This window comes from Notechis scutatus, chromosome Z, assembly GCF_049901735.1.
Source record: "Notechis scutatus isolate UNSWTSFEM ecotype Mainland chromosome Z, rNotScu1.2, whole genome shotgun sequence".
In the NCBI taxonomy this organism is placed as follows: Eukaryota; Metazoa; Chordata; class Lepidosauria; order Squamata; family Elapidae; genus Notechis; species Notechis scutatus.
In genome coordinates, this window is record NC_142025.1 from 106,928,377 (window position 1) to 106,956,196 (window position 27,820).

The 27,820-nt window shown below is 35.6% G+C and overlaps 2 protein-coding genes across 2 annotated transcripts; one reads left to right on the forward strand and one right to left on the reverse strand.

Moving 5' to 3' along the window:
- The first annotated feature begins 8,500 nt into the window (after positions 1-8,500).
- Positions 8,501-9,421, forward strand: LOC113424069 (olfactory receptor 5V1-like). Its single transcript, XM_026685671.1, has one exon. The coding sequence runs from the start codon at positions 8,501-8,503 to the stop codon at positions 9,419-9,421; it is 921 nt and encodes a 306-aa protein (XP_026541456.1).
- Positions 9,422-23,360: 13,939 nt separating this feature from the next.
- Positions 23,361-24,281, reverse strand: LOC113424068 (olfactory receptor 5A2-like). The gene has a single exon (XM_026685670.1). It carries the CDS (start codon positions 24,279-24,281, stop codon positions 23,361-23,363), a length of 921 nt encoding a protein of 306 aa, XP_026541455.1.
- Between the last annotated feature and the right edge of the window lie 3,539 nt (positions 24,282-27,820).

The following is a 27,820-nucleotide window of genomic DNA, read 5'->3' on the forward strand; positions in this document are numbered from 1 at the left end:
TGTTGGACTAGTGAGGAAGTGTGTTCCAGCTTTTTGACTGCATTTTTGTGTTCATCCAGGCGGGTACTTATTCTTCTATCGGTCTGTCCAATGTATGTGGCCGGGCATGATGCAGGGGACTTCGTATATGCCTTGGTTTTCAGGTCAATTTTATCTTTGGGGTTTCTAAGGATGGCTGCTATTTTTCTGTCTGTTTTGAAGGCAGTCTTGATGTGATGTCTGTGTAGTATCTTACTAATTTTGTCTGTAGTACCTCTTATGTAGGGCAGGACAGCTGTTCCATAGGTCTGTTCATCTTCTGGGTCTCTATTATGTCTCATTGTGTTTCTGTGGATCAAGCCGGTGATTTTGGTTTTGTGGAAGCCGTTGGCTGTCAGTACTTTAGTCAGGGTGCATAGTTCAGTCTTAATGTGTGTCTTGTCTGCCAGGCATTTGGTTCTAGTAATTAGTGTTTTAGCCACGGAGTTTATCTGTGCTGGGTGGTGGTGGGATTGGGCGTTGAGGTAGCGGTTGGTGTGTGTTTTCTTCTGGTATACGGTGTGTCCTAGTGTGCCATCTGTTTTTTTTTTTTTTTGTAGATTAGTACATCTAGGAATGGCAGTTGTTTGTTTGTTTCTGTTTCCATGGTGAACTTGATTTTGGGGTGTGTGCTGTTTAGGTGTGTTAGGAAATTGTTTAGGTTTTCTTTTCCATGGGGCCAAATCACAAATGTGTCATCGATGTATCTTAACCATAATTTGGGTTTGTGGATGGCATTGGCCAGGGCTCTGGATTCGAATTCTTCCATGAACAGGTTTGCAATGACGGGTGACAGTGGTGATCCCATAGGGCTCCTTCAATTTGTTTGTATCTTTGTCCTTTGTATATGAAATATGTGTTAGTTAAGCAGTGTTCTGTTAGTTCCATGAGGTGTTTAGCTGGTTGGTATTTATTTTTGATGATTTCAAGGGTCTCTTTTATCGGGACTTGAGTGAATAGTGAAACCACGTCGAAACTTACAAGCAGATCTTCTTGCTCCACATGTAGATCTTTGATCATTTCAAGAAGCTGCCCCAAATTTAAATCTGAAACCACTGTAAAAGTCTGACTCACAGATGAACACTATACAGAAGCCTGATGATGGCAGATGAGATTCTGCCGAAACGTTTCTACAACTTTAAAAGCACAACTACAATGAAGTGGGAAAATACCTGAACAACGCTGAATACTATATATATATCTGAGGTTCTCGTGGGTATTTGTATGTGGATCTTTGGTTATTCGGGTTTTCTCCGCGTAAGATTGGAAGTATCTAGGCAGCGTTTGATGAAGTCTCATTCATCATCTTCAGGCTTGTGTCTTAAGCTCTGTGCTTCTCAGAGTATTTCATTTCTGAGAAGCACAGGCTGACACAAGCCTGAAGATGATGAATGAGACATCATCAGCGTTAGATACTCTCAATCTCTGTGAGGCCAATAACAAGATATATATATATATATATATATATATATATATATATATATATATATATATATATATATATATATATATTCTTAAGTTTTTGCGGGTACTTACATGCATGGCCTTCAGCTTTGTTTGGGTATTTTCCCACGTCATAGTAGTGGTGCTTTTAAAGTTGTAGCAACCTTTCAGCAGAATCTCATCTGCCATCATCAGGCTTCTGTATGTGTCCGTCTGTGAGTCAGACTTTTACAGTGGTTTCAATTAAATTTGGGGCAGCCTATTGCTGTGCCAGAATGGTTTTCTTCATCCTGATTGGTTGGGAGTCTTGGTCTGTGTTTATTGGTCTCGGAGTTTGCTGTGTTCTGCTTGATTGGTGTCTCTAATATCTTCTGTCTGTTTTTGGCTCTTTTGTATCTTGATTGGCTGGCAGCATTGTGTTACTTTATTGGAGGTCTTTAGTACAGCTTGGCTTCGGGTAAATGGACGGTTATCATTAGTTGGGAAGCTGGGTTTCATCTGGGTGCCTGGTTGGGGTGTGTTTGAGCTGGAAGTATCAGGGGGGATCTGTTTGTGCCCAGGTGTTTGTCTGGCTTGTGGTGTGGAGATTTTTTTGTTTGTGAGTGCAGGCTTCCAAATGATTGACAGCCTGGTGGAATCATCTCTTCTGTTCATGCTTTCTGGTCTTTTTCAATCTCTATGGCTTCTCTGATGATTCTGTGGCTGGAATTTTCTATAGTGGCTAGGGTTTTGGTGCCATTGAAGTTGATGCTATGACCTGTGGCTTCCATGTGTTGGACTAGTGAGGAAGTGTGTTCCAGCTTTTTGACTGCATTTTTGTGTTCATCCAGGTGGATGCTTATTCTTCTATTGGTCTGTCAATGTATGTGGCCGGGCATGATGCACAGGGACTTCGTATATGCCTTGGTTTTCCAGGTCAATTTTATCTTTGGGGTTTCTGAGGATGGCTGCTATTTTTCTGTCTGTTTTGAAGGCAGTCTTGATGTGGTGTCTGTATAGTATCTTACTAATTTTGTCTGTAGTGCCTCTTATGTAGGGCAGGACAGCTGTTCCATGGGTCTGTTCATCTTCTGGGTCTCTATTATGTCTCATTGTGTTTTTGTGGATCAAGTTGGTGATTTTGCTTTTGTGGAAGCCGTTGGCTGTCAATCTTTTAGTCAGGGTGCATAGTTCAGTCTTAATGTGTGTCTTGTCTGCCAGGCGTTTGGTTCTAGTAATTAGTGTTTTAGCCACGGAGTTTATCTGTGCTGGGTGGTGGTGGGATTGGGCATTGGGGTAGCGGTTGGTGTGTGTTTTCTTCTGGTATATGGTGTGTCCTAGTGTGCCATCTGTTTTTGTAGATTAGTACATCTAGGAATGGTAGTTTTTGTTTGTTTCTGTTTCCATGGTGAACTTGATTTTGGGGTGTGCACTGTTTAGGTGTGTTAGGAAATTGTTTAGGTTTTCTTGTCCATGGGGCCAAATCACGAATGTGTCATCGATGTATCTTAACCATAGTTTGGGTTTGAGGATGGCATTGGCCAGGGCTCTGGATTGAATTCTTCCATGAACAGGTTTGCAATGACAGGTGACAGTGGTGATCCCATGGGGGCTCCTTCTATTTGTTTGTATCTTTGTCCTTTGTATATGAAATATGTGTTGGTTAAGCAGTGTTCTGTTAGTTCCATGAGGTGTTTAGCTGGTTGGTATTTATTTTTGATGATTTCAAGGGTCTCTTTTATCGGGACTTGAGTGAATAGTGAAACCACGTCAAAACTTACAAGCAGATCTTCTTGCTCCACGTGTAAATCTTTGATCATTTCCAAGAAGTGGTATGAGTTTTGTACATGAGAAGCTGCTGTTTCAGCATGGGGCTGTAGCTCTTTTGCTAGGTGTTTAGCTAGGTTGTGTAGTGGTGCTCCTCTGGAGCTGACTATGGGTCTGAGAGGTATGCCTTCTTTGTGTATTTTTGGGAGGCCGTATAGTTTGGGGCATTTGGAAGATTTCTCTCTGGGTATGATCGTGTGTTGGATCTCTTTGCTTATGTGGCTGGTTATAATTTTCTTCTTGGTTAATTTTTCCAGATATGTGGTTGGGTCTGTGTTTATGGGTTTGTATGTGGAGTCTTGAAGTAGGTCTGTCAATTTTGTTTCATAGTCTTTTCTGTCCATGACTACAGTGGCATTCCCTTTATCTGCTGGGAGGATGATTATGCTGCTGTCTCTTTTCAGGGTTTGTAGCGCTTTAATTTCATTTTGCTGTAAGTTGCTTTTTGGTGGTTTGCTTGTGCACCCTGACTAAAATATTGACAGCCAACGGCTTCCACAAAAGCAAAATCACCAACTTGATCCACAAAAACACACTGAGACATAATAGAGACCCAGAAGATGAACAGACCCATGGAACAGCTGTCTTGCCCTACATAAGAGGCACTACAGACAAAATTAGTAAGATACTATACAGACACCACATCAAGACTGCCTTCAAAACAGACAGAAAAAATAGCAGCCATCCTCAGAAACCCCAAAGACAAAATTGACCTGGAAAACCAAGGCATATACGAAGTCCCCTGTGCATCATGCCCGGCCACATACATTGGACAGACCAATAGACGAATAAGCACCCGCCTGGATGAACACAAAAATGCAGTCAAAAAGCTGGAACACACTTCCTCACTAGTCCAACACATGGAAGCCACAGGTCATAGCATCAACTTCTATGGCACCAAAACCCTAGCCACTATAGAAAATTCCAGCCACAGAATCATCAGAGAAGCCATAGAGATTGAAAAAAGACCAGAAAGCATGAACAGAAGAGATGATTCCACCAGGCTGTCAATCATTTGGAAGCCTGCACTCACAAACAAAAAATCTCCACACCACAAGCCAGGCAAACACCTGGGCACAAACAGATCCCCCTGATACCTCCAGCTCAAACACACCCCAACCAGGCACCCAGATGAAACCCAGCTTCCCAACTAATGATAACCGTCCATTTACCCGAAGCCAAGCTGCACTAAAGACCTCCAATAAAGTAACACAATGCTGCCAGCCAATCAAGATACAAAAAGAGCCAAAAAACAGACAGAAGATATTAGAGACACCAATCAAGCAGAACACAGCAAACTCCGAGACCAATAAACACAGACCAAGACTCCCAACCAATCAGGATGAAGAAAAAACCATTCTGGCACAGCAATAGGCTGCCCCAAATTTAAATCTGAAACCACTGTAAAAGTCTGACCCACAGACGGACACAATACAGAAGCCTGATGATGGCAGATGAGATTCTGCTGAAACGTTGCTACAACTTTAAAAGCACAACTATAATGACGTGGGAAAATACCGAACAAAGCTGAAGGCCATACATGTAAGTACCTGCGAAAACTTAAGAAAATATATATATATATATATATATATATATATATATATATATATATATATATATATATATATATATATATATATATATTTATATTTATATTTATATTTATATTTATATATATATATATTTATATATATATATAAATTAGTGGCTTCCTCTTTCCTCTGAGGTCAGAACTGAGGGCTATCAATTTGTATGGAGACAAGTGCTTCCCCTATTATAACAGTCTCAGACATAGCCTTTAAAAAGTCTCTGAAAACCTGTCCTTTCCTCAGGGCATTGGGTTCAAGATATTGATAGAGCTATGATATGTCTATAGTTTAGATTTATATGTTGATAATATAGGGTCCTCAACCCAGTTTCTTCTGAATTGGATTTATGTAATTTAGTTACATATCCACACATTATATCCTACAAATTGGTAAAAAAAAATCAGTACACCAAATACAAACTAGGTGGATATGACCTCGTTGATGATCCTCACTCTGTCAGGGACCTTGGATTTCTCATATCAAATGACCTAAGCACCAGAACTCACTGTAACAGCATTGCCAAAAAGGCATTAAGAGTTGTAAATCCAATCTTACAAAGCTTCTCCTCCGGAAATATCGAATTGCTAACTAGATCATAGAAAACTTTTGCCAGACCAATACTCAAATACAGCTCCAGAAGTATTTCATGAGAAGAGTACTGCACTCCTCGCTCACAACAGAATACCCTATATCACCAGGCTTGAGATTTTGGGCTTGGATAACTTGAACTATACCGCCTATGGTTAGACTTAAGCGTAGCACACAAAATTATCTACTACAATGTCCTACCAGTCAATGACTACTTGAGCTTCAACCACAACAATACAAGAGCACACAACAGATACAAACTCCATGTAAACCACTTCAAACTCGATTGCAGAAAGTATGACTTCAGCAACAGAGTGGTCAATGCCTGGAATGCACTACTTGACTTTGTTGTTACATCCTCTAACCTCCACTCCTTTAACTCCAAAATAACCACTATTGACCTCACCCCATTCCTAAGAGGTCTGTAAGGGGTGTGCATAAGTGCTCCATCGTTCCTACCATCCCTGTCCTATTGTCCCCATTTATTCATACCTATTTCCTGTACTCTTACTCATGTTTATACTTATACCTATTATCTTGTAAGCGATTGACAAATCAAATAAATAAATAAAATAAATAAATCATCACCAGCATCATGAAGATACATTCTGTAGAGAGCAGAAGAAAAACTTTCTCCACCTTCAGCTGTCATCTAACTGTGGTGGGTTTGCTATACATGACATAGCAGTGTTTCTTCCATTGCACTAGATGAGCTTTTCTCTATTCAATACAGCATTTTGACTCCCATGCTGAACCCAATTATCTATAGTCGGAAAATTAGGAAGTGAAGAAGGCACTTAGAAGAATAATTAGAAAAAAGTGAATACTAGACGAGTGCAGGGCTACAAAAATGAATTTATCTTTGTACTGATTATTTCTTTGCTCCATTCTGGATGGAAAAGACCTTTTCCTGAACAAGCAACTCTGTGATCTGAAGGTTCTTCTCTTTCATGGGTGGAGCTGAGAGAAAAAAGAGTAACTTGCCCAAAGTCCCATAGCTGGCTTCATGCCTAAGGAAAAACTACAATTCATAGTCTCCCAGTTTTTAACTTGATAACTTAGCCACTACATCAAATTGTCTCAGTAGCATTATCATATTTCTAACCCCTGAAATTATTTTGTACACATTCAATTTTTGTAAACAATCCACTAAAATCTTACTCCAGTTGTATTGTCTACTAGACAATGTCGCACAAAATATTCATATAGAGAAATATATTCATGTATTTTTTTCTATCTGGCTTACATTATTGATTTTATCTCTAACAATGTGCAATAGTTTCTGGTGTTGATGCTTCTGTTCTATAAAAATGTTTGGCCCTGTAATCAAATGTTGCTATATTTCTGCCAAAAGAAGGAATTTTTCATTATCGTGTTTACAAAATTTATCCTCTGAATTATCTCCTCTGATTATTGCATCAACAAAACCATGTATATACTACCCATTCAAATATTAATGCCTGTAGTTTCCCTGTCTTCATATATTCTTTCTCCTAGAGCATCTTTTTTTTACATCAGTTTTAATTTTAATCTTAATTGCTTAAGATTTATGTTGAAGTACATTTTATTTTCTTTAGATTTTCCAAAAATATACGGTAAAGGCTGCCAATTTTTGCTTGCTTTTGCATTCTTGAGTTGATTTGTTGTCCATTCTATTTTGAAACATCTTGCAAAGGAAACAAAACCAGATTTCTTTGATATTGAATAAAGCAACCAAATTCTAGTGATGTCATTTGGAAGAATTCACATGTACTAAGTTTAAAAAAATATTTTATATGCACTATCTTTTAGGAAGTTAAATTTCTTATTTTAAGTGTATATTTTCAATAAGAGCATCCTATATTTTAGGCACATTTATCAATGTTCTCCTGTTGTTCTTTTGTAGAGCATTAAATCTGTAGCTTTGAAGATCTCTGGAGAAAACAGATGATTAATACCAACTGTAGTCAGTTTTCAGGTCAGGATATAGCACTGAGACATATGGATAAACTTGATTGGAATAGTATATTCATCCTAGTCTTTCCTGACATCTCAGTGAGATTCAATATCATCCATCATGATGTATTTCTAAACAAACCGAATAACATCATGGTTCTTCAGCAATTTTCTCCTTCCTCTGAGGTCATTTCCACATAATGTTGTGGATATGTATATGGTGGAGTGTACTTTCTCTGCTATAACACCTGTTGTGGGGGTGTGGGCGGTTGGGGCGATTTCTTTTCTTTTGGTTTCTTTTATCTTTAATTAAAAAAATAGTTTTTCTTTTCTTTTTCATCCCTTCTTTTAAATATGAAGAATTAATGAGCTCCTCCTCATACAAACAAGTGTTTGAAAAATAATTATAAGCCACTGATAATCATTAGAAAGGAGTTTTCATATGGGGATATTTTTTTTCCTTATGGAGTACTTTTTTTTTAGATTATGGAATTTATATTGTATATAGAATGGATACTTCAAGAATAAATTCTGCCAGCATGTTGTTTTGGAAAAAAAAATGACACAACAGTTGATGGGGTGGGTAAATGGACTTGGAATGGGGGTCATTGCTCAGTCCATACTTTCATGTTTATTTTGAAAGGTAAAATAAAGTAAGTATAATACTTCTGTTCATTTCTTGCAAATATATTCAAATAAATACTTTCACCTTGAAAGTTTTCATGATGATGTGTATATTACTTGAATGGTTAGAATTCTAAACCTAGCTATATTTTCACTTTGTTGTTGTTTTTTTGTTATAATCAACTAACTGGAAAATGCTAATACTTCAGAAAATCTGTCTTTCCAAAATTAATGGATTCAATATGTGCAATTTTTTTATATATTCTACTTTCACATAACTTTTTCATATTGACTCATTAGATTTACTTTGTTATATATCTTTTTTCAAAATATGCAGGAATTTCTAGGGCATATACAGTATATCACTCACCATGAATCTGAGGGAATGTGAGAGAGAGTTGAAAGCAAAAGAATTTAGTATCATATAAAATGAGTTGTACTTTGTCCTATATCTTTATTTACATATTTATTTTTATTTTACAGATGAGTAAACAAAAATGGACAATCAAACTGATTCATTGGTCTTCCTTTTTCTTGGACTTTCCAGTGATCCTCAACTACAGATTTCCCTTTTCTTGATTTTTTCAATCATTTTTCTACTTACACTGTCAGGAAACATCACAATAATTTTGATTATAAGAATGGATCCTTCCCTCTCTGCACCCATGTATTATTTCCTCTCTCATTTGTCTTTTGTTGATATCTGTTACTCTACAGATATTGTTCCTAAGATGTTAATGAACTTTCTTATGAAACGTAAGGAAATTTGCTTCACTAACTGTGTTACACAAATGTTTTTCAGTCTTCTATTAAGTGTTACAGAGGTGTTTATACTTTCAGCCATGGCATATGATAGATACATTGCTGTTTGTCATCCGCTTCATTACATAATAATCATGCATAAAGTATTATGTACTTATATGGTTATTGGAGCATGGCTAATGGGCTTGTTGTTTGCAACCATAAACATAGTTCCCATATTTGGCATACAGTTTTGTGGCCTTCCTGAAATTAAGCACTTCAGCTGTGAACTTCCAGCATTTTTGAAAGCATCTTGTTCTGACACTTTTCTTAATAATATTATTCTTTTGTTTTCTGTATTGATTTTTGGACTTAGTTCCTTCTTACCAATTTTGATCTCCTATATCCACATCATCAGCAGCATCATGAAGATCTATACTTCAGAAGGCAGAAGAAAAACTTTCTCTACCTGCAGCTCTCACCTCATTGTGGTGGGTTTGCTATACATGACAGGAATGTCTCAGTACATGAAACCTAGCAATTTTTCTTCAATTACACTAGACAAGCTTTTCTCTATTCAGTACAGCATTTTGACCCCCATGTTGAACCCAATTATTTATAGTCTGAAAAATGAGGAGGTAAAGAGGGCACTTAGAAGAATATTTATAAAAAAGTAAAATGCTAGAATTGTTTTTATGCCAGTGTTGCTTTATTTTGTAGAAATTTGTATTGAGTTCATGTTAGAATTGCTGTAAATCATTTTGTATAGGGTCATTGTTTCAAAAAGGATCTGAGTTACTCATGAGAAACCTAAGTATTGTTATTCTACTTTAGTGAGTTTGGGGCTTATACATTAAATTTATTATTATTTCATTTGAAAACATTCATGATCACTCTCCACTCTCTGTGTGTATATAGATTTAAGTATCCATTGGGCCTCTGTGTTTTTACAGACATCTATGTTTCGAAGATATCATGCTAACACACACACACACACACACACACACACACACACACACACTTAAGCTCGAAAAGATTAGTGAATTGCATCGGAGTGTGATGATGTTTCCAAAGTTATAATTCTGTCTTCTGGGCCAAGTCCTGCCATTTTGTCTTTTCTCTTTTAGGTATATTCTGAGAGATATAAATATTAAATAAATAAATATTAATTATCCCTAAAAGAATGGCTATATACATGCTGAAATACTTTTATCAGAATTTACCAGATTGAAGAAATTATAGAATAAGAATATTTCCATATTAATATCTTCAAAAGAAATATTATATCCTTTTGCTCTGATCATTTTATTTCACTGACTCCACTATATATTGCTACTTCTTTGCCATCTTCCCCATATTTCTTAATTAACTGCTTATTTTGATTAAAAGATATGCCATTGCTTTTGATTCATTAGCATATATTTAGTGACATTTACCGTAGTGACATGGACATTTATTGACATTGATGACATTTTGTGATATATACTTTCAAATGTTCAAACTGAAAACAAAGGATCTAGTAGTATAATTTTTTTTCCTGAATTCAGGATTAAAATATGGAATTTCCCCCCAGTTTTTAAGATTTATTGTATGGAATAGTGAGAATTCAAAATAGAATATGTTATTTTATTTTTTATCTTGAAGTCCATAAAGCAGATTGTATAATGTTCTAAAATTTCCCAAAGAATGAAGGAACAAATGGATGATGGATTTAAATTATAATAGAGGGAGCCATTCAAATGAATTCATGAAAAAAAAGTTCTACATGTTAAGCTTTTTTGACGGAATGCAAGGTCTAATTTTAAAAATCAATCAGATTTGGTTTGAAATAGGTTATAATTAATTTCTCACAGGGTTAAAAGAAGTTTGAGACTTAGAGGAACATTTAGACAATATTTGGCACTCCATATAGCACGATCAAGGAATTTTAACACCATATACTATATATTATGCAATAGCAAGACAGTAAAAGTATCTATTTTTAAGGAGAAAAAGAATTGAATTCCAAAACACATAAAAAGTATATATCTATCAATACTGTAAATCAATTGGAATATGAAAAAAGTTTGTAACAAATGCTTATGCTTTAGCACTTTTTTTCTCTACTTCCTTTGTATTTTGAATAACAAATTGTGGAGCTTTTAATTTAAGATTTAAATTCTTACATTGTTGAAATAATTTAATGTGCTGTATTTTATTATTCATTTTTTAATTTGTGGTATACTAAACACTAAATGTAAAATCTTGTTGATTCCTTTGATATTATATTTCTATTCCAATTATTTTTTTCTATTTTAATTTTCCTTTCTGTTTCCTTGTCTGGTCTTTTTTTCCCTTTTAAAATATAATGTACAAAAACACAAACAGACATGTGTATGTGTACATTTATGTGTCTATCTGTGTGTATGTGTTAAGGTCATCAGTCTTAGGTGACAATTACATTAGAAGTTCATTTGAGATAAACTAATTCAACTCCTAGCCAATTGCAGAAATTCTCTGATATCCTTTCAGGTAGAGATTACCCAAGCTTTTATTAAAAAATCCTAATATTATCTCTGACAAAAGTAGGAAGTTACTATGGATTCTACAATCTATTATTTTACCTTAAATCAACCTCCCATATTAAAAGCATCCTCTTCTGAAATTTTACTAATACTACTAAATAATACTAAGTAATTAAAAAAATAATACTAATACTACTAATACTACTAATTCTTTTGACTTCTGTTTTGATTTGTGAAGTTAGTTCCTTCATAAAAACTTCAATTGTATTCTCTATCTATTGGACCTGACGGAATATGTGCCTGCTTCTTAAAAAAGCTATCCACTGCCATAGCCAAACCTCTAAGCATAATCTTTGAAAAATCTTTCAGGACCAGCTCCTTGCCAAAACTATGGTCACAAGCCACAGTCATCCCAATCTTCAAAAAGGGAGACCCCAGCCTAGTTGAAAATTACAGACCAATTTCTTCATGCTGCATCACCTGTAAAGTCATGGAATCAATTATTAATCAATCCATCATCCTCCACTTAGGGACAAACAACCTACTCTCTAATAAACAATTTGCTTTCAGAATAAAACTCTCCTGTAATCTACAACTCTTACACTGCAAAAACATATGGACTACACAACTCGATCAGGGCAAAGCAACAGACGCAATCTACATAGATTTCTGTAAAGCCTTTGATTCAGTGGTACATGACAAACTACTCCTAAAACTAAAATCTTACGGTGTCTCTGGACACCTGCATAACTGGATAGAAGCATTCCTGAATAGTCTGAATAGTCAAGACCTTGTTGATGATCCAAACTTTGTCAAGGATCTCAAATGACCTAAGTGCTAGAGCCCGCTGTAACTACATAGCCAAAAAGGCATGAAGAGTTGTTAACCTAATCTTACATAGCCTTTTCTCTGGTAATATTACACTAATAACTAGAGCATACAAAACATTTGCTAGACCAATACTCAAATACAGCTCATCAGTCTGGAACCTACATTACATATCTGATATTAACACAGTTGAGAAAGTCCAGAAATATTTCACAAGAAGAGTTCTCCACTCCTCTGCTCATTGCAGAATACCTTATGCCACCAGACTTGAAATTCTAGACCTAGAAAACCTAGAACTATGCCACCTTCGGTCTGATCTAAGTATAGTATATAAAATCATACATTGCAATGTCCTACCTGTCAATGAATACTTCAGCTTCAAGCATAACAGTACAAGAGCAAACAATAGATACAAACTCAAGGTTAATCACACCAAACTTGATTGCAGGAAATATGACTTCAGCAACAGAGTGGTCAATGTCTGGAATACTCTACCTGACTCTGTGGTTTAACTTTAACCTTAGACTTTCCACTATTGACCTCACCCTTTCCTAAGAGGTCTGTAGAGGGCATGCATGAGTGCACCAATGTGCTACCGTCCCTGTCCTATTGTTTCTTTTATTTTTTTTATTTTTCCTATATGTATCCATGTATTCATAACTATGCTTTTACTTATACCTATTATCTTGTAAGCAATTGACAAACCAAATAAATAAATAAATAAATAAATAAATAAACAAATAAATAAATAAATCCTACACTATCATAAAGATCCATTCCAAAGGAGTCAGGAGCAAAGCTTTCTCTACCTGTAGCTCCCACCTCATTGTTGTGGGCTTGTTATATATAATGGTGTTGTAATGATGAGGCAGTCGAGTTGTTTGATCATGAACAACTGAATTTTGATGATGATCTTTATTGGAGTATAGTCTTGCATTTATATACATTTTAGTTATCCTCCATCATTGGTTAACTTTGGTTACTGTTTAACTTTCGTTACTGTTTAGTACAGTAATCCATACAATTAATTATCTCTAGTTAAAGTCTAACATGTGTCTACTTCCCCTCTCTAATCCTCCTTTATCCATAGATTAGTGACTTTGTTTGCCTGAGTTGTATTTGCTTGGAAACATTCTTTATCTGAGGTTTGCCATCCGAGATTGGAATATTCCTGCAATTACAACTCTACATATCCTCGTTTTTTTTATTTTAAATGGAGGATTCAAAGATTTATAAATGTATCACAATTGAAGAGGGTTAAGAGAGGGGGAAGTGGGATGAAACAATGCAAATTTGGAATACATTGAATAAAACAAAAGGTTGCAATTAGTACAATAATAATAATTATACCATAAAAGAAAAACTGTCTGAGCCAAGACCAATCAGGGAGCCAATTGGTTAGCCACTCAAAAGGTGAGTAATGAGCATGGATATTATTTTGAATGTATGATTGTAAATTGGCAAGCTCATCCTCAATAGTTTTATTCAAAGAATGAAAATGCACAGAACATCCATGGCGTCCAACTAATGTACAGAACCCTCCCTAATGGGCTAAAAGATAGTCTATGGCAAAATGCTGCTGTAAGACAACTTGTTTAAGTCTTCTATTTCATGCTGTAAACCACGAATAATAGCAGCGGTAGCATTGATGGATTTTTCAAGTCTGCAGGTGAGACCAAGAATAGATTGTCTGTTTTCTTGAGCAATTATGCCAGGATAAGAGCCTAGAGTAAGGACTCCTGTAATGGCCCCTGCCAATGCACGGCCAAATGTAGAACCAGAAGACAATTGTGTGTCAATAATGACTTCATCATTACATGTAGGCCCCAGAGAGGAACGCCACTGTTGAGTTGATGGGAGCGTACCTATTTGAACAGGTAGAATAAAATAACCTACAGTTGCACATTGATAATTCTGAGGATGAACATTAGTAGCATATTTATCAAAAAAGAACCACATATTAGGATCCTTAAGCTGCCAACCAGCGCATATCGATCCTGTATTAGATTGATCAGAGGCATTAAAAATAGGAAAATTGTCAGGATCCATGTCAGGAGCTACATTAATTCCATGCAAAGAAGAATTAAAGGTACCTGACAACCAATAGTAGTCAGAACAATAACTATAATTCCCTAGCTTTTTAAATATGTGCTGAGCAGCATCATAATCAGACCAATTATGAAGCCAAGTGTGTTTAACGTGACAACAGAAACACAGACCCCTTGTAAATTGACTAACTTTCAAGTAACGCCAATGGACAGAATTCAATTGAATAGGGGGTGTAGAAAATAGCCAGGAGTGTGAAATAGATTGTAGTTGTGAAACAATAAATGTAGAAGACATGATCAAGTTAGGGGTAAAAGAAATTTGACCAAATGCCATTGGGGGCTCATAGTATAAAGTAATATTTGTGCCATGGGTCATAAACATGTATTGGGCATGACGAACCCACAAATTAGAGTTAAGACGAACCACAGAAGTGTCATTTTGAGCAGAAACACTATTAACCATAAACAAGAAAATACAAAGAAAATGGTAACAGAGTTAGCAGTAATAATAGCAAAAACAGCAGCAACAAGATTTTCAGGAGTCTGAGGTAATGAGGCCTGTTGCAGTGGTTGTTGAGCTTGATATGTAGTAGATTTAACCTGGCCCCAAGTGATGGGTTGTGGGCGCGTCGACCTTGGAAGACGGACTTCCATGTTCAGATGAAGATTGAAATCCGGAATCAGGTTGTGAAGGCCCTGATGCCATGCCATGATACGGACGAACACAGCGTGCTGGAACCCACACTGCTTGTCGAGTAGAAGGATCTTCCATGGTGGCGTAACCACGACCCCAGGTGATCAGCGGTGTAGGGCCTTTCCAGGTTGGATCTGGAGCTTGGTGATACTTTACCAAAGGCCTTGATAACAATTCAGTAGTTCGAAAATGCAAATTCACAGGTGAGTCTGCAAGAGAATCTAAAAAAGTTAAATAATTCCAAGTATATAATGCTACAGCAATGAGATTTTGAATCTTTCGCAGATGGTAAGGGCCAGACTCAGTTTGTAATTGTTTCTGAAGCAATGCCTTAAAAGTACGATGAGCTTACTCAACTATAGCTTGACCCTGAGAGTTGTAAGGAATTCCATGCACTAAAGTAATATTCCATTTCTGACAAAAGGTTTGAAGTTCCTTACTAATATAAGCGGGGTAATTGTCAGTTTTAAACTAAGAAGGCCAACCCATTACAGCAAAAGAGGATAGGCAATGAGAAATAACATCTGAAGTACGTTCATGTTTTGAAGCAGTAACCCAAAGGAAGTGTGAATGAGTGTCAGTAGACATATGAAGATAACAGTATGGCTTAAAGGTTGAAAATTGAGTTATATCCATTTGCCAAATTTGATTAGCTTGGGTTCTTCGTGGGTTGACACCCACTGGAAAGGGAACTGCCAGTTGCTGACAAGCTGGACAAGCATGGACAATATCCCCAGCTTGAGATAATGAAATTTTAAATTGCTTTGCAAGCAATTTGGCATTTTGATGAAAATAAGAATGACTAGCAACAGGATCAGCAAACAAAGACGCAACATCCTTTAAGGATTCATCTGCCTTCCGATTTCCTTCAGTCAAGGCATTAGTAAAGGGAGTATGACTTCGAATGTGTTCTACATACAAAGAATACAAGCGAGTTTCCAAACTATTATTTAAAGATAAAAACAAGGATAACAAATTCTTATCCAAAGAGAGAGCACAATAAGAAAAGGGAAGAGATTGCATAGCTAAATACACATATTGAGTATCAACGATCAAGTTAATAGGCTGGTCATTGAACAATCGTAAAACCAAAATCAGAGCAGCCAGCTCAGCACGTTGAGCTGAAGTCTGCGTGGCAGTAAATTTAGAATATCATTGTTGTTGAATCTGCCAGACAACCACACCCCTTGTAGGTGATCCATCAGTAAAGACTGTAAGAGCTTTAGAAATAGGATTTCGCACAAAAATGGAAGAAAAGGCCGGATTTAAAGTAGTAGTAACCACTATTCTAGGATCCTTGGGTAAAGAATACAACAAGTTTCCCACATATTGAGAAAAGGCTATCTGATATGATTCTGAAATCATCATCAAATGCTCATGTTCAACTTTTGTACGAGTGAAAGCTATGCTAATGAGATCCTGTCCTTTAAGATGTAAGACTCGTTTACGACCTTTAATAATCAAATCCTTTAATGCTGATTGATAAGGAAAAATGTTTCTAGGCAGAGTAGCTGACAAATTAATCCATTCATGAATGTTGACCGCTTGCGGGGACACATTAGAATAAAGACATCCCGTGGGTAAGGGTGTAGTGGGAAGAATAGCTAAGCAAAGTCCTATTGTTAAGGATGTTATCCTGTCCACATTAACAAAGGATGAGAGGAGTTCAGCTGATGAAGTAAGCCTGCAGATAAAGAAGTTGATCCAAATCCTGCATCCCCACGATTACCTATATCAGGAGATGGAATTTCATATGGAAGAAGAAGCAATTGAGCAACAGAAGAATTACAAGGAAGAACTTGAGGAAGATTCACCCAAATCTGAATCATGAGGATACCAGTGTAATCTGAATCTACTACCCCAGGCACAACAAAATAGCCCTTTTTGTGTGCAGAAGAATGAGGAAAAATTAAGCCAACTAATCCCGAAGGACCTTTAAATTGAGATGGAACTATTTTAACTTCCATGGGAAATTTAAACTCAATTTCCTCTTGAATGATTAAATCGATCCCAGCACTACCAGCTGTGGCTGGGGAGGAGTGAGAGATACTGCTGGAGGAGTCAGAGTGATGGGAAAGGCACGCTTTGGATTCTGAGTGGGTGCCACACCCATTGGCAAGTTTCCCGACCGAAACCGACATTGATTGGCCCGATGAAATCCCTTTTTGCAAATAGGGCACTTCTTAGAAGGATGATTCTGACGCATAGAAAGTGTAGAACGACAGTCCTTCTGAAAGTGGCCAGGCTTCTTACACTTAAAACAGTTACCAATTGGTCGCTGTCCTTTCTGAATAGCAGCTGCTAACATATGCATTTTACAAGTTTGTGATCCAATATCCTGGCAGACTCGCAGCATATCTGCCAGAGTGTAATGAGCAGTAGCCTTTAACAGCTGTAAAGCTCTTTTACAATCTGCATTAGTATTTTCAATAGCTAACTGGCGAAGAAGTTCACCAGCAGCTTCCTGATGATCAAACTGCTGTCTAATTGCTTTTGACAGATGCTCAACAAAGTCAGCATAAGGCTCATTGGCATTCTGTCGAATTTTTGAAAAATTTGCTCTAGATTCTCCAGCTTGGGGTACCTTAAGAAAAGCACAAAAGGCACATTCAGAAACAATAGTTAACATAGCTGGAGGAAGAACAACTTGAGTAGGAAATGTACCAAACGGTCCAGAACCAAATAGCTGCTCAACTGTATATGCTCCTCCTCCTCCTAAAGCAGAAGCTTGAGCATGTCTCATATATTCACTCTCCCAAACCACATATTGCATGGATGTTAAAATCATGTGAAATATTTGCTTCCAATCTTCAGGGATCATTGTATAACCATTTTTTATTCCTTCTACAAGTCCTCTTGTAAAATTACCACTAATAGTCTGTAGTCTGCCTTTTTTTTAACTCTCTTAAGATCTGATAAGGCAGACCCTCCCATTCTGCTACTTGCAGTCCAAGCTGTGGCCCCTGACCAGGACGATATTGTACTGGACAAACAGACATTCTGCAAGTTCTGTTCCTGAGACAGAGGCATCCCTTTTACAAGTCTCTACCATTTTCTCAAAAGAAGATTGAACAATAGAGTCAGGAGGCTTTTGCCCTGTATCTGCAGGACCTGAGGAAATTGAAGACATATATTCAGGTGAAGAAGGGGGACAAATGACAGCATTAGTATAACATGAAGGTGGAGGTGTTAAAAGAGAAAGTTCATTGTGACCAAATTTTTCAATTGCATGCCTACATAAATGCCACACATGCAAAACTTCTATTTTTGCTCAAGGTTCAGTATGTAATGTTTTCCCAATACGTTCCCAATCAGTTAATTTTAAAGACCACTTTTCTGGGTACCATAGGCACTGAGCTGCAATCTCCTGGAGCAGCCTTAAGATATTTCTCTGTGGTACCTCGGTATTATTTTTCTTCAAGAAATAGCCTAATTCATCTACATGCTTCCTTTGTTCCTCAGAAAGTGAAGACCTCATACTTACAGAAACCAAAAGGTTGAAGAAATCACAAAGGGTTGAAGGTGCACCAAATCCTTGCTGGACAAAGTAAGAGGGTCCCTGTTCAGGCACCACTTCTTGTAATGATGAGGCAGTCGAGTTGTTTGATCATGAACAACTGATGATGATGATCTTTATTGGAGTCTAGTCTTGAATCTATATACATTTTTAGTTATCCTCCATCATTGGTTAACTTTGGTTACTGCTTAACTTTCGTTACTGTTTAGTACAGTAATCCATACAATTAATTATCTCTAGTTAAAGTCTAACATATGTCTACTTCCCCACTCTAATCCTCCTTTATCCATAGATTAGTGACTTTGTTTGCCTGAGTTTTTTTGCTTGGAAACATTCTTTATCTGAGGTTTGCCATCCGAGATTGGAACATTCCTGCATTTACAACTCTACATAACGGAACTGTTCTATTAGATTAAAAAAACAGCAGTGTTTCTTCCATTACATTGGATGAGATTTTCTTTATTCAGTATAATATTTTAACTCCAATTATCTATAGTTTGAAAAATAAAAAAGTGAAGAGGGCATTTGGAAGATATATGCAAGAAAAATTAAATGATTGAATTTAGTTTTGCTTATCATTATCCCAATATTTTGAATTGGATCTAAATTTAATTCTTGTTTAGAGTAGCACAATTCTCTTTTTTTTAAAGGACTACAAACTCTAATTCTAATCTTTGATGAGTTTGGATATAATTCATTAAACTCATTCTTTATGAGAGGAGGTTTAAAATGAGTGTATTTCTAGCTCATTCTCTTCCCCCTCCCATATGTGTTTACATATGTGTACAAGATAAGATCGCTTCCTACTGCTGCATGCATGTCCTTCACTAAGTCTAAGTCTTTTCACTTTTAAATGTTTTTATAGCATTTTCCCCACATGATTCCTTATACTGATAATGGTGATGATGATTATGATAATGATGATGATGATTTAATAATAGTAACAGTTACATGATGATAAAATGCTTTAAAAAGGCATGTTCATTATTGCTCAAAGAATGGCTACAGATTTGCTGAAAGATTTACACCAGAATTTATTATATTCAACACAACTAAAAACACAATGTTGCAAGCCAATCAAGACAAAAAAAAAATGCTACAAAACAGACAGAAGATATTAGAAACACCAATCAAGCAGAACACAGCAAACTCCAAGACCAATAAACACAGACCAAGACTCCCAACCAATCAGGATGAAGAAAAAACCATTCTGGCACAGCAGTAGGCTAGCCCCAAATTTAAAATTGAAACGGCTGTGAAAGTCTGACACACAGACGAACGCAATACAGAAGCCTGATGATGGCAGATGAGATTCTGCCGAAACGTTGCTACAACTTTAAAAGCACAACTATAATGACGTGGGAATATACCCGAACAAAGCTGAATACCATACATACATACATACATACATACATACATACATACATACATACATACACTTCTACCTCAAATTATATATATTTTTCAAAAGAATCACTCTATTTCTTTCATTCATATTCTCAACTAGAATGAAGACACAGCTTTTGTCAAGAAACCAATTAGAGGCATACATACCCTTTACTCTTTTTGAAGGTGTGTGCAATCTAAAATTTTCAGAAACATATTTCAAGCCCCACAATATATTTGAAATGAGGTCTAATGCCATAAAATCTAGCATCACACATATACATGCTTATGTGATATTGTTTTATCTGCTAAAGGAGCTGCCAATAATGTATTGGTTTCTACTCATAAAGCACAACGGTCCTTTTTTAAAAAAGAGACAACCAGACTTTCTGTTTTTTCTTAGAAGATGTTTTGCTTCTTGGATGAGAAGCAAAATGTCTTCAATGAAATACCAGAAAGTCCAGTTGCCTCTTGAAAAAAAAAGCACCTTTGGAACAACCATGATGACTGAGCATCTCCATAGACATATTCATAAAGCCCTTTATATCCCAGACCCTAAATATCTTAGAGACCATTTTTTTGCAAATTGTTCAAGTACAACTTATTTGAATAATTATGATGCATATAAAGGGAGGGCCCCCAACAATGGGTGTTCCACCTAGCATCTCCTCTATTTAGAAATAGTTAATCCTCAAAGTAAGGATGGGCCTCACTAATGACTTTCTGGAAGCAGGAGAAAACATTAAGAACCTTAGTGTCATACTAAATGTTAATAAATTTTAATAATGATTTTGAATATTTAAATTGTGAACATGATTGTGGAATTTTTGTGTTTTATTTCATTTTCTGAAATCTACAGTTTTACACTATAAATTCTGCTAGTCATTTAAAGGGTTGCAGGTGTCAAGCAGTAACCATATTCCATTTTATATTAGGGAATGAATGAAATGGGATAAAATATTTTATTTTCCTAAAGTTTTATAACCAACTTGAAATAAAATCTGGCATTCCATTTCACATTAAGTTCAAAAACATTGAGATCTCAAAATAAATCTTTACTACTGTATCTTTTAAACTAAGGCCATAACTAAGGAAATAAATAAGCACTACCTATTAAAGAACTTGAAAAAATAGACTGCAAACACAAAAAGAAAGAAAATGAAGAGTGAGAAAGGAAATAAAAATAACAGAACAACAGAATTGGTAAATGCCTTGGAGGTTTTATAGTCCAACCATCTGCTCAAGCAGGAGACCCTATATTATTTCAGACAATGATTGTCTTCTTTAAAACCTCAAGTTTATGGAGGAGACTATGATGGTGGAGGAGGAGGAGTTTACTGTATGTTTGTAGTATACTGCACAGAAAGAAAAGTCATGGCATTCTTGAAATAAACTTCCTGTATTGCATATGAATTATACTTTTTTAACAATAGCCATGATGTAAATGCTTATAAGATAAAATCTGAATTTATCAACTATTGTGCTATCCATTATTTTAGTGTGACAGTCCTTATCATTGTGTTATCCTAGTTTTCTAGTGACTCATCACATAAATACATTTAGCAATAACACAGCAATATTTTTCTAGATTTCAAAATCTCTCTTTTCCCCTCATCTTTCCAATCGTGGACTATTCAAGTACCAGCTGATATTTCTATTCAAGTACCAGCTAATAAGTGATACCTATGTTGAGAAAAGGGATTTTTTCAAAAGGAAGAAAGTATATAAATCCATGCTGATAAATGTATTAATGTTGTCACCAAAAAAAATCAATCTTGTTAAAAAAAATATTGGCAAAATATACACAAAAGTGAAATGGCAAACAGATGAACGTTTACAAAAAAGGACAACTATAACTGTGAAACAACATTAAACCATGAATCCAATCCGACTGGTTCTGCAACATTATACTGGGATATGTATATTTGCCTTTATTAACATTGAATCATGGCTTTGAAATCCCCTAGAGTTTACCCTTATATCTCCTATATAGATGGGAACCACATCATCTCTTTTCAGTCTTCTGGTAGCACTGGGGAAGTACCAGAGGACTGGAAAAGAGCTGATGTGGTTGCCATCTTCAAAAAAGGGGAAAAAACAGACCCAGGAAGCTACAGACCAATTAGCCTAACACCAGCACCCAGGAAGATACTGGAAAAGATAATAATAATAATAAAAAAAAACAGATCTGTCAACATCTAGAAACAAGTAAAGTAATAACTAGCAGTCAGCATGGATTTGTTAAAAACAGATCATGCCAAACCAATTTTATTTCATTCTTCAACATAGTGACTAAATTAGTAGGCCAGCTAAATGCTGTGGACATAATATATTTAGATTTCAGCAAGGCATTTGAAAAGTAGACCACAACCTACTTCTTGGTAAGCTAGAAAAAAGTGGAATAGATACCAGATAGACTCACAACTGGCTGACAAACTGTACTCAACAAGGAGTCCTTAATGGGTCTAAATCTACATGGAGGGAAGTAAGCAGTGGGGTGCCACAAGGTTCTGTCTCAGGCCCAGTACTCTTCAATATCTTCATTAATGACTTAGATGACAGAATAGAAGGGAATTTATCAAATTTGCAAATGATACTAAGCTGGCAGGTATAGTTAACACCCAAGAAGATAGGATCAAGATCTAGATGGATCTTGACAGACTAGAACACTGGGCCATATCTAACAAAATGAAATTCAGTGTAGAGAAAGGTAAAGTCCTACACTTAGGCAAGAAAAACCAAAAATACACATATGGATTGGGTAAAACTAGGCTCAATAGCAATAACAGCGAGAGGGATCTTGGAGTCTTAGTGGACAACCAGCTAAATATGAGTCAGCAGTGTGCAGCAGCAGCAGCCAAAAAAGCTAATGCAATCCTAAATTGCATTAACAGAAGTATACAATTGAGATCAAGTGAGGTACTAATACCACTCTATAAAGCCTTAGTAAGACCACACCTAGAGTACTGTATCCAGTTTTGGTCACTATATTATAAAAAAGATGTTGAGACTCTAGAAAAAGTACAGAGAAGAGCAATCAGGGTGATTAGAGACTGGAGACTAAAACATATGAAGAACGGTTATAGGAACTGGGCTTGGCTAGTCAAGTGAAGAGAAGGACCAGGGGAGACATGATAGCAGTCTTCCAATATTTGAGGGGCTGCCACAGAGAGGAGGGGTCAACCTGTTTTCCAAAGCACCTGTAGGCCAGACAAGGAATAATGGATGGAAACTGAACAAGGAGAGATTTAACTTGGAAATAAGGAGAAACTTTCTGACAGTGAGAACAATCAACCAATGGAACAGCTTGCCCTTGGAAGTTGTGGGAGCGTCATCACTTGAGACTTTCAAGAAGACTCAAATGGACTGCCATTTGTCAGAAATAGTGTAGGTTTCCTGCTTGCGTGGGGGGTGGGACTAGATGACCTACAAGTCCCTTCCAACTCTGATTGTCTGTTATCTGTTATCCTAGATATAAATTGAAGCTTTTCAAATGTTAATGAAGTTTATAAGTGGTAAAACCATATTCTCTTTTCTTACCCCCTTTCCACCTCTTTACATATGCAAACACAAAAATAACATACAGGTAAATAGAGACTCATCTTTAAAGTATCCATATGTAACTGAATATAAGTTAGATCAAGTATTTATTTTTTGCTTAAACATTCCTTTAAGTGCTCTCTTCATTTCCTTATTTTTCAGACTATAAATAATTGGATTCAGCATTGGGGTCAAAATGTTATATTGAACAGAGATAATCTCATCTAGTGTAATAGAAGAAACATTGCTGGGTTTCATGTACTGGGACATTCCTGTCATGTATTGTAAGCCTACCACAATGAGATGGGAACTGCATGTAGAGAAAGCTTTACTTCTGCCTTCTGCAGAATGGATCTTCATGATGGTGGAGATGATATGAATGTAGGAGACCAATGTTGGTGAGAAGGAACCAAGTCCACATATAGCAGCAAAAGACAAAAGGATCACATTACTTAGAAAAGTGTCAGAACATGATGCTTTCAATAATGGTGGAAGCTCACAGCTGAAGTGATTAATTTCACGGAGGCCACAGAAATGTAATTTAAAAATGGGCACTGTGTTTATTGTTGCAGATAGCAAGCCTATTAGCCATGCTCCTAAAACCAAGTAAGTGCATATTGCTTTATTCATGATCATTATGTAGTGAAGTGGGTGACACACAGCAGCGTATCTATCATATGCCATTGCTGACAATAGGAAAACCTCTGTAACACCCAGTAGAAGGGTACAAAACATTTGTAAAATGCAGAAAGTGAAGGAAATAGTATTTTGCTTCATAAGAAAATTCATTAACATTTTAGGAACAATATTAGTTGAATAACACATATCAACAAAGGACAAATGAGATAAAAAATAGTACATGGGTACTGAGAGAGAAGGGTCTATTCTGATTATCTGAATGATTATGATATTTTCTGACACTGTGATGAGAAAAATAATTGAAAAGATCAAGAAGAGCCAGTTCTGTAGTTGAGGATCACTGGAAAGTCCAAGCAAAATAAAGTCAGTTTGGTTTTCCATTTCTGCTTATTCATCTGTAAAACAAGAATAAACATACAAGTAAAGATCGCTAACCAGTGTGAAAGCTCACTATAGTTCCTAAAATTAAAATAACCAGAGCTGTCTTAACACATTGGCCTGATGGGCACTTGCCTGTGGGCCCCATGAGCATAGGGGCCCCATCCTAATCTGTGTAACTTAACCCTTCAATGCACTTTGTATCATATAAATAAAGCAACATATTTATAAGTTTTACTGCATTTTAAAATAATATTAACATGCAAATATATGTTTAATTTTATTGACCATTTACATTTTTATTTCTGTAAGTAGTTGTCATAGAGGCCTCAGTACACTGTTTTGCCCGTGTCCCATAATACTGTTAAGATGGCCCTGAAAATAACCATGTATAATTTTAGCTGTCACTGCTTAGTATTATTTTCAAAATGTTCAAATGTAGTGAGTGTGCTGAATTGGAACATAGAGCCTAGAATTTAATAGTTTATATCAGAATGATTCAATGAGTTAATATGGAAAAAGGATATTTTAAAATCAGAATGCATGAAAGTTGCCATGCACTGGTGCCCTATTAGTTTTAAGAGATAGGTATTTCCCAATTAGTTTACTTGTAATTAAATAGGAACATTCAGGTGGTTTAAGAATTGTCACTATTTCAGAAACCAGCTTGTTATTATGAAGATTCTTGAAGATAGAGGGAGGAAAGGAAAGAAGGCAGAAAAGATGCACTTACCTTTTAAAGCGAACTTTTAAATATGAAGAGAGCAAATACCCCAAAGTTAAAGTCACTTATTTAGATGAGTTTTTAATTAATCAAAACAAACCTTTGTTCTTTCCATAAGGCAGAAAGTATTCTGAGCATAATATTACCTGTTTTCTATAAGAGCAATATTCTACTGCTTAAAAAAGAATTATTCCAGAAGGGAAAATACTCCCACTTGAAATTTCTTGCCAATAATAATCACAAGTTAGTAATACACCTACTTCTCTAGTAATACCCCACAAATTCTATCATAAAAAGCTACCTGTGTTGCAAGAGTAAAATGTGACTAACATAAGCAGGAGGAACACTTCTCTGGGATGAATGGAGCTTTGGGTATATTAAGACACTGAGTTGAGGAAAATGAATCAACTCCTTTCACATCAGGCAGACAAGACATACAAGATCAATAGATTCCCAAAGGAGCAAATGGTTAAGGGATTTCTTGTGTGCTCACAGAGAGTTATCAAAAGAAGAGAGGAACAATACCACTACATTTCATTCTCATAACCCACAATCTATTTCCTTTGGGAACTTATGAGAAGAGGAATATTCTGAAGAGGAGAGTGATGTAATGGAATTTGTGGATGACCTCAGAAAACAAGGGGAAGAGATGCTGCCTCAGACAAAAGAGGAAGAACACACACACACACACACACACACCGACTTAATTGTCAGAAAAAGAACCTAAGGAAGGATTTGCCTTAATGGATCAAGCAGTTAAAAGTGTCAATGGGAAGTTTTTACTTTCAGACTTGTAGGATTCTGCTACTTTAGCCTTAACATAAAGTAGAATTAGCTCATTGAGTCTTATTTCCTTCCTGGTTTACCTAGGAGGACTGATAATCAAATGATCAGATCCAGTTTTGTGGATTTCCAGATTCATTGTATTTTTATGAAACACTAGTGCAATTTAAGTTTATAATTGTAAAAAAGAATTCAGTTACGAAACATAATAATAAAGAAGAATAGAAACAAAAGTAAAATATGCATTGGGGAAAAAAGGAAGAATAGAAATAAAAAATAAGAAAAGAGTAAAAAAAAAACTAAATGTATAAAAAAGTGTTCCAACCTCCATCACAATAAATATAAATAATTTCAGTAACTTTACTCTTTTTAATTTATAACCAATAGTCCCTTCGTCCCATCTTCCATCTCTGATCTATAAACAAATCCTTTAAAAAAAATCATTAATTCAAAACAGGTGTTAAAAGCCTAGTAAGAATTGCCAGAAATAACAACATATCTATTTTAACCTTAATCAAATAAGCCAATTTTATATTCCTTAATTTTACTTCTATTGTAAATGTTTAACTGTTAATCCATTCAAGTAATGTTATAGAACTTGATTTCTTTATATTCCTTTTTTATCCCTTAGCCAAGACTTATTCAAGCTTTAATAACAAAACTATTTGTTATTAAACTATTTGTTATTTAACAAAACTATTTGTTATTTGACAAAACTATTTTTATAAATCCAGTATAATTATCTAGGTTACTCTGATTGCTTTATTATTTGTAATTCTCTTTTTAAAGCATCAATCAATTTCTTTTAGATATCCAATAACATATATTTTTCTATGTCATTTTTGTAGCCTGACATTTGTAGGTCTATTTTCAGGGTCAACTTTTCTATCTTGTTAAATAAGACTTATTTCTCTTCTGCGGATTCTTCTGAAACATCTTTTGGACACAATCTGTTCATAGAAGCAAACATCACTGTTGTCATTGCAGACATTAACTTCTTATTCTGAATGCACTGCAATGCAGAGAAGTGGAAATGGTTGTGGCTTCCTGGTTAAAAAAAAAAAAAAAGCTTCTGGAAGACTAAAGATTAAGAAAGTCAGCTAACTAGCGGTACTCTCCCAATAAAGCGAAAGGGGATAAAGTGCATTGAAACTTGAATGATTACCAGGTAGATCAAACTAGGAAACTGAGGCCATATAGGTTCCAACTGGCATATTGGTCCAGTTATGATTGTCGAAATGAGCAGCTCAGATCTTTATTTCTTTTCTTTTTCTAAATCTGGAGGCAAAATTGTAAGGTTTAGTAATCTTGGAAAATAATCCAAACTAGAATGAAACAAATCTTTAAAAGTTTAATTCACATTTCAGTTAGTGATGCTAAATCATGCATTCCTTCAAAGTATAGTGAATTAGTTTATTACATGCTATGTTCTGCAAGAATACACTATGCCTTTTAGTGGAAAGGATATTTTATACTTTATATGGAACAATGACTCACTTAGCTACTGGAGTAAGCTTTGATACCTAACTTTGTTTACATTTAACATAGATATAATTCAAATTTGAATACATTCCTGTATTACAAGTGAATACATGGCATTATGCCATATATAAAATGTTTGTCTTTGCATATATTCTATGTTTTAATTGTATCGGATTTCTAAATAGAATATGCCTAGAAGTGTGAATACGTTTTATTAGAATTAGTCTAATTTTGTGATTTATCCTATGCAGACTGTGGCTGCTGATAATAATACTTTCCTTGAAGCTTAACAGCATTGTTTGTACTTTTAAAATGATGTGATTAATTAAGTTATTTGCAATCAATTAATTATATACTGGAAAATTAGAATTTCTTTGTAACACCATTGTTTATTCATTTTACTTTACTCTTTTTTTCTTTTGTTCCTTCCACTTTCAAGCTTAAATATTTTTCCTAAATTGCCTAATAAACTAATAAAAATTATAAAGTTTATACTTTTTGTACTGATATTTATTTCATTAAAATGAAAGAAAAAACATGATTTTGATGATTT